This window comes from Chelonoidis abingdonii, chromosome 23, assembly GCF_003597395.2.
Source record: "Chelonoidis abingdonii isolate Lonesome George chromosome 23, CheloAbing_2.0, whole genome shotgun sequence".
NCBI classification, from domain to species: Eukaryota; Metazoa; Chordata; order Testudines; family Testudinidae; genus Chelonoidis; species Chelonoidis abingdonii.
Genome location: NC_133791.1, coordinates 10,666,906 through 10,679,835, shown reverse-complemented (window position 1 = coordinate 10,679,835; position 12,930 = coordinate 10,666,906). Strand labels below are relative to the sequence as shown.

The 12,930-nt window shown below is 47.4% G+C and overlaps 1 protein-coding gene across 1 annotated transcript in view; it reads right to left on the bottom strand.

Moving 5' to 3' along the window:
* Positions 1-3,263: 3,263 nt before the first annotated feature.
* The window catches only part of TMEM201 (transmembrane protein 201), a 47,531-nt gene continuing 37,864 nt past the window's right edge, over positions 3,264-12,930 (bottom strand). The window contains exons 8-11 of the mRNA XM_075060398.1: positions 8,680-8,751; positions 5,636-5,926; positions 4,732-4,863; positions 3,264-4,309 (exon numbers count right to left, since the gene is read on the bottom strand). Of these exons, the coding sequence (XP_074916499.1) occupies positions 4,212-4,309; positions 4,732-4,863; positions 5,636-5,926; positions 8,680-8,751 (593 nt within the window). The 3' untranslated portion in view covers positions 3,264-4,211. The remainder of the gene's footprint in view (positions 4,310-4,731; positions 4,864-5,635; positions 5,927-8,679; positions 8,752-12,930) is intronic.

Genomic DNA, 12,930 nt, shown 5'->3' with positions numbered 1-12,930 from the left:
CACACACACACACACACACACACACACATAAAAAGACACATTTAAGTGAGATTTATAATTTCAACTTTTTTTGGTATTTTTTTTCCTTTTGTTTTTTAAAGAAAAATAATCCTCTTTAAACACAGAGCATGAACTAAAAACCTCCTAGGGACAGAGTTCCCCGTAACTGGAGCACAGTGTAACTAAACTGTACAGCGTAAGAGCCCAAAACAAGCATACAGATAACATACAACATTTCTTTAGTAGAAGATAAGGTTTAAGACTCCTCTTCATCATTCCCCCCTGTCCCCCACAACTACCCACTTCTACCAGCAGGTACCTCAAACCCCTCCCTACTCACTGAAGGACACAGAGAATTTGATACTCACTTCTGGAGGCAGCTTTTTTGGAAACAGCTTCCTTGCACTAACCAAATAGGTGCTTTCTGACATTCTTAGAGACATCTGGGATAGAAGTTAAGACTAGGATGTTTCCAGGAAGGGTGGCTGGGAAATATAGCAGTATCCAGAAATATCCAGAGGCAGCACAGGCTCCCAGCTGCATCCCTTTAGAGACCCCCAATTAGTTCGGTAATGTTTCACAATGTTACTGTCACCCAGGAACAGAGAGTGGGATTTGGACATTCACAGGCCAAAATTTGCAACCGAGTAAGCGGGCTGAACTGCAGCGAGTTCAGCCTGCTTACGTGCCAGGAATGCTTACGTCTACGTCTGGGCTATTATAGGATATGACAACTTGTCCTTCAAACTCTCTCCACTCCCTTAACAATACACATCACACCCGCTGATACAGCCATGCTCTGGAAAAAGTAGCATTAGGAATCCAAGATACTCTTAATTCAGAGCTGACAGAATCATGGGAAGACTCTCCAGGATCTTGGGACATGGATAATAAATCTGGGCATGGAGAGGAAGGATGTGGGCATCTTTAAGGGAGGATGGGGGATGATAGAGGGTGATCATTCAGCAGCAAGGCTGAGGTTCCTTTTGGTAAGAGTTCATTTACGTCCCACCTCTAAGTCAACCTTGACCTTATTTAAATCAAGCTCAAATCTTTTTTCGTGTACAGAAAGTTTACATCCATCCCCACACCCACCCCTCAAAGGCTTCTACAGCAAAAACAATTAGAATAAAATTCCATCCCTGAACAATATTGTACGAAGACCCATGCCACCAGCAATTCATGCACAAAGATTTTGATCAGGGAACCAGATTTTTGATTCCTCCAAACCAGCATTATATAGAAACAGCAGCAGCAGCAAGATGGACACAGTGTCCGGTAGCTGGATTAAGGCTAACAATATAGTGACAAACATGGGCTCCGATTTCTTTACACATGTACACACATGCACACACACCAACAACAGTGAAGGCTTTGCATCAGCAATAGCACCGCTCCTGCCTTGTTCTAGCACCAGATCGAAAGGGCTTGTGATGTTCCTCTTAAGTGATAACATCCAAAAAGTCTTTAAAACAGCTTCAGACAGGGTCACCTAAATGCTTGGCCAGGAGTCCAACCAGCAGCAGATTCAGAAATGGAATTAAGGAGTTTCTGAAACAAGAAATGTGCAAAAGGGAGAAAGGAGGGGCTGGGAGCATACAGAGTTGTGGGTGCTGGGAACAGAGAAGAAATGCTAGAAAGGGGCAAATCCAGTACTGGAGTTTGGTGGGGACAAATAAAAGCTATGTGACGTGAGGCCGTGTGCTAGATGTGGCGGTGGGTAAATGCAGCACAGACTGGGAGGTGAGAAGTGAAACGAATTTCATGGCATAAGCAAAATCACAGTGCACATCTATCATAATAAGACACCCAAGGCCACTGTAGTCTACGACATGCAGTCTCTGCTTAGGAGCATGTGGGCATGCCGAAAGTCAGGACAAGGGGCCATGACCAGGATACCATGTGTTGTTGTGGGTCAAGAGTGAGTTACAGTGTCACAATGGTATGGAGAAGCTTGTGGAATGCTCACCAGTGCAGGGGCACTACCAGTTTTTTGCCTGTATGAACACTAAATACAACCCAAAGAAAGGTCAAAGGGAAACAAATGTCATCACAATGACCTTGTGGACTAGCCCAGCATGGGAAACCGTTAATGCAAGTTACGAAGAGTTCTAATCAGCATACTGCATGACCCACTATTTCTGATGCAGTTGCTAGTCTGAATCTAGGCTGTTGTGAAGGAGTTGCCTGGTAGACAGCCAGGCCAGAACACCAAAGGAAGGTCCAGACAAAGCTGCAGAGTCAGAGATCCTGCTTCCACAATCTCTTGATAAAAGCCTATGGCAGCCAGTCAGTCTCCTCCATGTAACGAGAGAGAGGGCTTCGCTGATCAGTAGGGGCTGGATGAGGGTTCCGAAGAGAATGCAAGAATAGGTGCCAGACACACAGGGGGAGCAAGACTTGATTTTCTACAGCTTGAGTCACCAGCAATAAAGGCCACCCACCTGGATGGGCAGCACATTGATTAGAGTGTTAGGTTATCATTTCGTCTGTCTAGGAGAGGGCATGATGGCTCAATAAGCAACATGAAGGAAAAGCAGTTTCTTAAAGCACCTAATCCCCAAGATGAGGTGAGATTTTCAGATTAATGGGTAAGTCTCTTATTGCCAGCAGACTACCATGGCGGCTGGGTGTGGAGGAGGTGGAGGAATGCCTAAAGTAAACAGTAGCAGGGCATACAGTGGGGAAGAAACATGGCAAACACAATTCAGTAGTTCCAGAACAGAAGATGGGGTGAGGTAAGAGGATTCAAGACCAGGACAACAGGAAAGTTCTGGGCAGAGTCCTGTCATGCTTCAGAGGCCTCACCCTTAGTGTTAGCTAGGTCTCCTTTGTGCCACGTGGTTGGGATATAGGAATTTAGACACTAGGACCAAAATTTTCAGACATGCTTAGTGATTTTGGGTGCCCAACTTGACACCTTAAAGGGACCTGATTTCCAAGGATGCTAAAACTCACCCTCTGGAAAAAAATTATCTGGCTCCTTTAAGGTATTTCAAGTTGGACACTCAAAAAATTGAGACTCTCAAAATTAGAAACTATTTTTGAAAGTCTTGGGCTACCACCATGGATTTTTAAGGACATTCTGGATGCTTAGCTGGTCTGGTGCATCTCTAGCTGAGAGAGACTTGCAGTTTAGCCAAGAAGTCAATACCTTAAATAGGGAATGATACAGGCCTCAGCCAACCACGAGGAGCCAGGCCTCTAGAGTTGGGCATGTTATCAGACTCCTCCCCATTAGAAGCGCTCTTCACACAGTTTCCAAAACAGCAGGTTTATGTGGTTTACAGTAAGAACAAGCTGTGCAGCTCCTGATGTCAGCAAACACACCAGCAGTCAGAACTGCAGCCTGGAGCCCCTGAGGCATGATGCAAGTGCATCAGGGCACATCTTATGACAGTAGTATCGGGACCTCCCGGCAAGGCAAAAAACGTGGGTTTGCTTTTCTTATGCAGACGTGCCCAGCTCTACATCAGCTGTACTGGTTTGAGCAATGGACATGAACGGTTACCACGAGCCAGAATTGCAGGAAGGCTACTGGCTAGAGAGACCTCAGACAGCATATTGGATGGATGTACACCCCCCCCCCACACACACCCCACCCACCATGCAAGAGAATCACAGAGCAGCTTAGGTTCTCGCCATGGGTTCTGGAAACCTTAAGGAGGACATAAAACCATTCATATAGAATGAACCAGGGAGAGTGAGAGGGAGGGAGAATAGGTGCCAATGAGGAAACCAGGCTGGGAAACCATTTCAATAATCAAAGCCCAGGTCCCAACTTGTCTTGTCTCCGACTTATTTGTTTAATTTCTTCTTATTCCATCACCACCGTCCATCTGAGATTGGTTAATAGGAGGGGAAGATGGGATGAGACAAAGCCAACCAGGTCATTTACACCTTCTCCAGTTCATGCCACAGACTGATTCTTTAGAAAGAAGGTGCAAGGGACGTTAGCTGACCTTGAGCCAGGTATTGCAAAGAATCCCGCTGGCCACCTCCAGCATCACAACAGCTCTTCCGTACGTTCTGCTCAGGAGGTGGCAGCAGCAGCTGTCTTGTTCTGTGTCACTGCAGCCTGGCAGGCAGTGGTTCATAAGCAGCATGCACCTGTGGCATGGCCATAAGACACCAAAGCTGTGGTTGAATTATTCTTGTGTCAGAGTCTCTTGGGAAGTAGGTGGTGCCACAGAGAGCCGGGGCAATGCAGGTCAGCGCAGGCTCTGGTAGAGGTAGGCTGATGTGAAGATCGCATTGGCTGTCAGGCTCATGGCAAGGAGGCCTCGGATAACCGAGTTACCAACATGACCTTTGCAGGGGTGGGGAGGAGAGGTGGAAAAAAAAATGCCAGAAAAAGCCATTAAGCAACTTGATGAAATAATGAACACAGAAGTCTCCCTTCCCATGCCCAAAGTTTTCATTCGGCTCAGAAGTTGCTGAACCATGTTTCCAGCCACAATCCAGGCACGAAAGACTCTGATGTACTTCTCCATTCAATTCTCTCTCATTCGTTTCAAATCTCACCCACTGTTTCCTGACCCAGGAGAACACTGTAGTGCTCAGCGTTTCTCAGATGATCTGGGGAATAAGGAGACCCTTGTAGTGATGGCACAGAGGAGATCTGCAGCCTTCTCCCATCTCTGCCAATTATTTGCTTGATTATTGCCAACAGTTCATTCTCTCTCTCTTTCTCACACACACACACACACACACACACAGCCTGCCACCCACCTCTCCAGCCTGCTAGGTCTTCTCCTTTGGTGGTCGTGTCTACCACACAGGTGGATGAATGTGATGAATTATCCTCTTTTTTGATGGAATTATTACTGCAAATACTCCCTCTTTCCATGACTGACCTCATATCTGTGAAAAGAGAGAAAGAGGCACGATCAGAAAAAAAATAGATGCAATGGAAATTATAAGCCTGTCACCAGAAGTGGATGGTGAAACATTGCAGAGCAAAGCTGCATAACAGGTTAGGACTGGAAGCAAAGACAAAAGCCAAATCCAGGAGCTCTTTGGCATAAATCATCAGTGTGAAACAAACAATCCTAGCACAACTGCAATGGCTGGATGAATTTTGCAAGTCAGAACGTAATTATCCAAGCTAGAATGTGATCAGGACAATTGGGTGAACACCCGTAATCATATGAAAGCACCTATGAGCTAAGAGATAGCTCAGTGGTTTCAGCACTGGCCTGCTAAACCCAAGGCTGTCAGTTCAATCATTGAGGGGGCCACTTAGAGATCTGTGGCAAAAATCAGTACTTGGTCCTACTAGTGAAGGCAGGGGGGTGGACTCAACGACCTTCCAAGGTCTCTTCCAGTTCTAGGAGATATGTATCTCCCCAATTAATTATTATTATGATAATCCAAATAATAAAAAATAATAATGGGATCTTAAATAACAAGTGGAGAGGATCTTGGTTTTACCTCTAATCTGAAGGACAGGGCCTCGAGCAGTACAGTGGCCCCCTAATGACACAAAGGATCCAGTATGGACTCTCAGCTACTAAAAACCATCAGCACCACTTGGGTTTTCCTTGATGGGCTCCCCTCCCTTTGCCAACTGCTTAGCTTGCAAGCTGACCGACTGTGACTGGACTGGACTCTGGGGAAGAAGTCAGGAATGTACCATGCATTCTCCGCTCATTGAGGTTCTTTTTCGGGAACGGGGTCAGCTCAGCAGCAAAGACGTTGCTGTCAGGGTGAGTGGGCTCATCCAAGCTGATCGACGTGTGCAGGGCGTCACTCTGGGATGGAAAAAGCAGCAGCTTCTGTCCTTTCAGGTTCAGGCGTGCAGGACTGATGAGGGGCCGGCGGTAACGCAAGGAGCCTGAGCTGGAGGTGATGGACCCAGCCACCGAAGGTGCTGGAGATGGGATTGGGGATGGGGCGCAGCTGCCAGACAGCAGAGAGTAGTACTCTGAAATGGAGACATGCCAGGGCAGAGAAAGCGGATTTAGGTTGGGAAATGTGGTAGGTGTGTTCTCCAATTGGTCTGCGAGAGGAGGGTGTGTATGTGCCCCTATTCATTTCAAAAAGTCCTTGCCATGCTATGAGTGACAGGAGCACCTCCTATACCACCATTCTTTACTCTGAGTACACATATATGAAGATCGGGGGGGCAGGGGGAGGTTCAAAAGTAATTCTCTGCAGTTCCCTAGGTTCAGAGCCAAAAACTATCTTTGCAAAGGAACTTGGGTTAACAAGGCATATCATAGTAATCCTCAGTTAACTCCATTAAGTCTCTGTCTGTACACAAGTGTTGCAGCAATTTAACTAAGTTGATTTATAAAATGATGTGTTAGAGCTGTGCAACTTCTGTAGTTAGAAAAAGCACAAGACTTCGCTCCATTTAAATGGAAATCGTTTAAATTTACCATTGCCTAACAGAACAGGTTAGAAGGTCAAGTCTCCTTTCACTGAACTTTTCACCTCATGCAGCCCTGGTTCAACACACTCCAATACCCCATTTCTAATAGATCCTGAAGCAGGCTGCCAGGCAGGCTTCAACCAACCAGACCTACAGCAGGGTGGGTTACCTGCTCCACTCCAGGGAACTTGCCAGGTTTTCCTCCCCCCATTTCCAGATGCTTTGGAGAATACATACAAAAAACCATGAGATTCCTCCAGCATTGTGTCTGCCCCCGCCACCTACCAGGCTAATAGGGACAATTCAGCACAAACACTACTAGACTCTTACCCTTTCCATCCTTTAAGGTTCCCCAAGCCATACATCAGCTACTTCTACTGCACCATCACCCCAGCATCTATCATGGAACTCAATGGAGTAGACTCAGCTGGGATTTCTGGTACTGTAACCGTGATGTCACATCATAGTTCATGCTGGTGCATCACAATGGGATAACTTTGGATGGGAGGGGAGAAGAACACTTAGAACAGGGGAGAAAAAAGGCAAGTTTTTAAATGTCCTGACACCCACTTTGGGTCTGGTCACGGGGCTCATTCAGTGGAGTTTACGTTTTGCATGCGGCTTATTTTTAAATGAGTGACTCTGGCAGGCACTTTGAGACTATTTGTTTGAAGAGTACCCGTACTGGCTGGTGGCGTGCGGGCAGGATTACCCAGCTGCCGTGCATTTTGATTGTTAAACATAGAAGTACAAACTGGAATGCCGAGTGAAGGGTCCGACAGCCAGAGTTCTGTCTGGGTCAGAAGTTCACGACAGCTTACCCGATAACGTTGGCAGCCAAGGGTTTATAATCAGTTCCTTGGACAGGAAAAAAAAAAAATAAAAATAAAAAAATAAAAGAGGAAAAGGGCTGCAGATGGAAAGCTTGAAATTATTCAGAGTGATCTCAACTTTTAAATGTTTTCCAATATTTTTGCAGCTAACAAAAGAAAGTGAAGCCTGGAGATACCCACAGTAGCTTCTACCCTTTACTCTTCAGTTCTTCCTCCTCTTCCCATGCCTGACTCATCCCCAGTGGCCCTACAGAACATTCACCTCTCTCCAAAGCCAGGTAACTACAATTGCATACACTTGTTGCAGGGATAAAGCACTCCAGCCCACACATGCATCCTCTTCCTGTTCTCCTCTGCCTCAAGGGTGGATGATGCTACTTCTGCAGCATTCCCCGTGCCTTTTGGGCCAAGAAATGGAGAATCTTATCTCTTACATGGCAGCATGCTATATTGCCACTGAGTGACTAAGCCAATTCAAGGTCCAGTTGTGCATGTAACATCCCAAGCAAAAGCAGAAGTCTCAGACCACACCCCATTGGGCAACCAAAGACATTTCAGAGACTGGCCAGTTGCAGAGGCCAAGGACTGAACGGGCATGGAAAGTAAGTTTCCCTCTTAGCTTTGAAGTGTTGCCCACCAGATTAGGGTTGAAATGCAACATATTTGCACTGCTGCTGCCCAGGCAGCTGCCTAGAGCCTGCAGGGCTCTCTTTGGTACTAAATTTAGACTTTAAAAAGGGGCGAGTGTTTGAAATACTAGATTTTCCACCCTGTTTTTTATTCCAGTGGGATACTTGTTGGGAAGCCATTTGCAATAAGGTTTTATAAAGGGCAATGAAGAAGACTCGTAGCTGTAGCACTGCTGATGCATCACTACTCTAGCAAACCATGATCCTGACTTTGATGAGTGAGGGAAACGGTGAAGGACTTTAGCAGTGGAGTTGCACTGCAGAGATCTTTGGACCTGTATGATCTTGAAAAATAATATAGTGTTTGGAAGTCACTCTGACCCTCACCCACTCAACAGGCATCATGTTAATGTCAGGTCCAAATCCAAGGAAGGCTGGTCTTGTGTTTAAAGCACTGCACTGGACACTGGAGGTTTGGGTTCAGTTCTTGATTCTATTGCAGATGCTGTAGCCCACTGGGTAAGCCACATAACGGCTCCAGGCCTGATCTACAGAATGGGGAAGTAACCCTTCCTAGGTCGGTCTTGTCTACTTAATTGTAAGCTTTTCCAGGCAGGGGTTGCCTTATTGTGTGGAAGTACAGTGTGATGATGGTCTGAGTCTCAGTTCAGGCTACCAGGTGCTACTGCATGCAATCTTACTAACGATTATTCTGACCTTTCATTGGAAAGTGGGCAGGAGGGAAGAGATGGGGAAGAAATAGGGTTATCTTTCTACCGTATGTTTTAGCAAGTCATTTCAACCCCCTGGGAGCCTTGGCACTGCATGTTCTCACCCTTACCTGATGCAGGTGACTCCTTGGACTGAGATCCCTGGGATGCCGGGCGGCTTCCACTGAACAAGTAGCCAGAATCTAAAAAGCAAATCAAAGAAACTCACCACAGGTGCTAAATACTGTAGAAAGCACTAAGAAAAGCACCTGCATTGTCCAGCCTCACTAACACAGGTGACAAGGGGAGGTTGCAATAGAGGGTTAACGTACCAGCACCAGCAGCTTCCTCCCAGAACTCATGTGCTCTGCTAGAAGGGGCTCTTCATAACCCCAAGCTGTCACACTGTGGCTAAGGGGAGACAGGCCTGACGTGCACAGGGTTTTGACCGTTCAGTCATCCAGCCCACCCTCTCTTTCTACAAAGCTGGCTTCCACTCCGACTGAAGGCGACCAGAAGGCACGCTGCTGAAAACAAACTCAACTTACTTACCTGGTCCTGGGCGACCAGGTGGCATTCAGTGACCCCGTGAAAGTGACAGCTGGCGCATTGCCCTTGCGGAGGACTCCAAAGGAAAGCTGCATGGACTAGGGTGAAGCCACTTCCAGCTCTAATTCCATAGTCAGCATGATCCTGGCCCCATTTGTTGCTTCCTCTCTGCGCCTCCTTTCTTCCCTTCTCTTAAATCCTTGTTAAAGCCCCTTGTAACTGGTTCCCATAGCATCCCGCCCACAAGATACTGCTCAGAACAAAAGCCCATTTAAGACTGTGAATGAGTAGGGACTGGGGAGTATTGACCTGGGAATGCTGTGTGGGAGTTTTACTGGTACTGTCTGCATTGGTGCTGGATGGTGGTGGGACATCAGGATGTGACTTCTCTTGAGGGAGGATACCTGAGCACGTAACCTGAGCCCAGGGGGTGTTGGGGCCAGGTGACACCTTCTGCCTGGGAAACTGGACAAATGCGGGAGGAGGAGCTGGGGTGTGAGGCTGGGTGAGACGGCTGGAGGGGGTCTCACTTTGGAGCTGGCTGGGGAAAGAGAGGGAGGCCCAGAACCAGGGTCTGGCCTTCCTGCCCCCCCAAGATGGACCTGAATGAGGGGTCCTGTTTGGTATAACTACAAGCTCTGTTTTGGACTGTGTTCCAGTTGTCTAATAAACCTTCTGTTCTACTGGCTGGCTGAGAGTCACAGTGAAGCGCAGGAAGTTGGGGGTGCAGGGCCCTGTCTCCCACATACTTTGTGACAAAGACCCTATGGAGTGTCACCCCAGGTCCTGCCCACTGCCGAGTGAAGAGCCCTCCAGTTTCAATTCAATGTTCCCCCTTCTCATTCTCTGCCCTGCTTTGCAGTGCAGTTTTGAACAACTGTCACCTTTCCCCCTAGAAGTGGCTGCATTTCATTGACCGGTAAAAGTAGGGTTAAACTATTTGGGGTGGAGGGGAGAGGAAAAAACCAGACCATGTGGCATTATTACTACACCATATGTCTCAGCTTCCCAGAGAGTCTAAGAAATGGATGCATTGAATCAGAGCATTTCTGGTGACCAAGGCTGCTAAGTAACTATTTCTGAGTTGCATCCCCTGCCTTTTATGGTTCAGTTCTCCTGCCTGAGCTGGAAATGTTCAGTGCTGTAGAGGGAGCCAGCACCAACTGAATGCCTGAGAAGTGCAAAGGCAAATCTAAGCACACTGAGTGCACCTGTCCTCCCTGAGGGTCCCTTCTCTGCCTAGCTGCAGGGGAACAGAGGCAGCCAGCAAACTTCAAAAAAGTTCTGGGTAGGAGGCAGGTTGAGAGTCCCACAGCAGCGAGAGGGGAATATGCGCACTCTCTCTTCCCACACCATGTTCCCCAGACAGCCTCTGCCGGTACGGAGCTCAGCACGCTTCTTTGCTCTACAGATTTGGACAAATGTGTGACCCTTGGTGTTTCCCCAAGAGGATCTTCATCGTTGTTTGAGTTCCTCTGTATCTTAAATGAACACGAAGCTGCTGACCTGACGAGGAGCTGGGGAGAGGGTCTGAGAAGGCACTAAGAAGAGGGAAAAAGAAAGAAGCTGGCAAGGAGACTTGTGGCTTAACTGACATCAGAAGAAGATTCTACCACTCTTTGCTGCACAGCACCATTTGCCAGTAACTTACAGGACTTTATTTTGGTGCTCATTACTTTCAGGATTCCACCTCTGCTCAAAAGATCCTTCCAGTTCTCTATGATTGCAAAAGGACAAATCGAGCCAGGATCTTTAGGTTCTAAGCCCTGTGCTTGGATAGTCCCCTGATTTGGCAGAGACTTCAGCATTTCAATGGATCTGGACCCCTGCAGCACCTTAAATGCGTTGCTAGCTCAGTGCTATTTTAGAAAGTATCAATACCAGCTCCCAGCAATCGCTTGCATGTGGCTCCCTCAGCAGGGAGCTAAGGGCCATTAGGTTCACATTTCCTGCCATACATTTGCACCATGGGGTAGCTTGTCACTATCTTAAAGGATGAAAGGTAGAGAAAAGATTCCACCCTCTCCTGCACAACTGAGCATGCAACTCTCTCTCTCTCTCGATTCATATTCTAGTGACAGAATCACACGCATTTCCATCTGTCTCTCTGGATGTGCAGCGAGGAACCTATGGTAAAGATCAGCTAAAGCAGCTAGAACCAGGAAAACCAAGTGTTATACCCCAAACCTCAGTCCTTACATTGTCCTTTGGGACAAAGCTATTTAAATAAACATTGTTTGAGATGCCAAATGGGTTTGGAGACTGAAAGCCCTGTTATGCGCACAAGAGATGCAGGGCAGACAGGGCAAGCTTCCATGCACTGCTCAGCCCCTGTGCCTCAGCCTGGTGCAAAGCCAGGCACAAGTACGGACCACACAAGGATGGTGGAGTGGGATTGGGGGTCGGGGGAGGGGAATATCACAGCTGCATGGCAGATTTGCACCTGCTGTCCCTGGTTGTAAAGGACTAGGAAGGATGATGTGCCAGAAAGCCACCGTCCTGCTGAAAGGTTTTGCACGGCTGTTCTTTCAACTGCTCCTGACGGATCCAGGAGAGCTGCTAGTAGCATGAGCCAAACTGAACAAAAGCGGCTCGGCTGCTCTTACCACTGTGGTGTTATTCTAGAACCCATCAGTGGCTTGGCCTCTGACCCTTGATAATCACTCACTGACAGGGCACAGCAGAGCTTTCCTTAGATGGAGAGTGGCTTGTCCTTGCTGGTTTCAAGAACAATTTAGGCTGAGGTTTAACGCACTGGTAGGAGAGAATCTTTCAGCAGCCTTATAAATCTTCCCTGCCCTGCACAGACCCTTGTCAGAGGCCCTCCCAGCCAAGCGGTAGAAAGCCGGGAGAGCTGGAGATTGCAGGGTTGTGGCTACGGCTGTGTTTGTGCACAGTAAAACCAGATTTAAAAGATGGGCTAATCCTCTGCCCCATCAGTATGTAGTGAGAAAAAGCAACCCTACCCGCATGCAGATGTACGCCAGCGGGAAACAGGTAAAAATCAGGGTTAGTTTACACAACTAGTTACTGCTCAGCAAGCTGGTGCACTGCCGATTCACGCCCGCCATGCCATGCAGTAACTGGTCATGTAGATGAACCCTCAGTCTCGGACTAGGAGAAGCTTACTTAGTGACTTTTTTGTTCAGTTACTTTAAGACAAAGACAGCTCTACATGTCTTTCCACAACCACTATCATAATTAGCTCACGCACCCCTGTCATTGGCCCAAGAACTGAACTCTTTCAAGCTTAGAAGATATCACAATAGGTGAAGGTTGAGCACATTGGATGGGCAGCGTGCAGGGGAAATTTGCATCACTGCTGCCTGGGTTGCACTTATTTTAGATGTCTTCAGGCTCCAGAGCCAGCAAGTTTGTACCTTTGACTGGCACTGAATTCACATTAAAAAACAACAAACCAAAAAACGGCACAGCTTTGCAGCCTGGTTCTCCCCCACATGAAGAGATTTAAAATGTAATTATTATTTAAACTCAGCAGCTCTTTTCACCTGCCTCATCCAAACACGTTCCTAAAAAAACCAAACCCTCCAGGAAAAGAGTGGGTGTATTGGAAGCGTACATTTAAATCGAGACAGACCCGGATCTCAACAGTGAAATGGAAACCACAGGCTGGGGCACTTGTTAGGGTGTTTAAAAGACCCCAGAGACACTCAGAACTCCTACCAGAGCGGGTCTTGGACCCGGGTATGGAATACAAGACCCCTCTGATGGCTGTAAGTTCTCCCCAGACTCTTCTGGCTCCAGTTACAGCACACTGGTCCACACAACAGATTTGAGCAGTGTGTTTTATGCTTCTGCTGCTAAGGAGGACG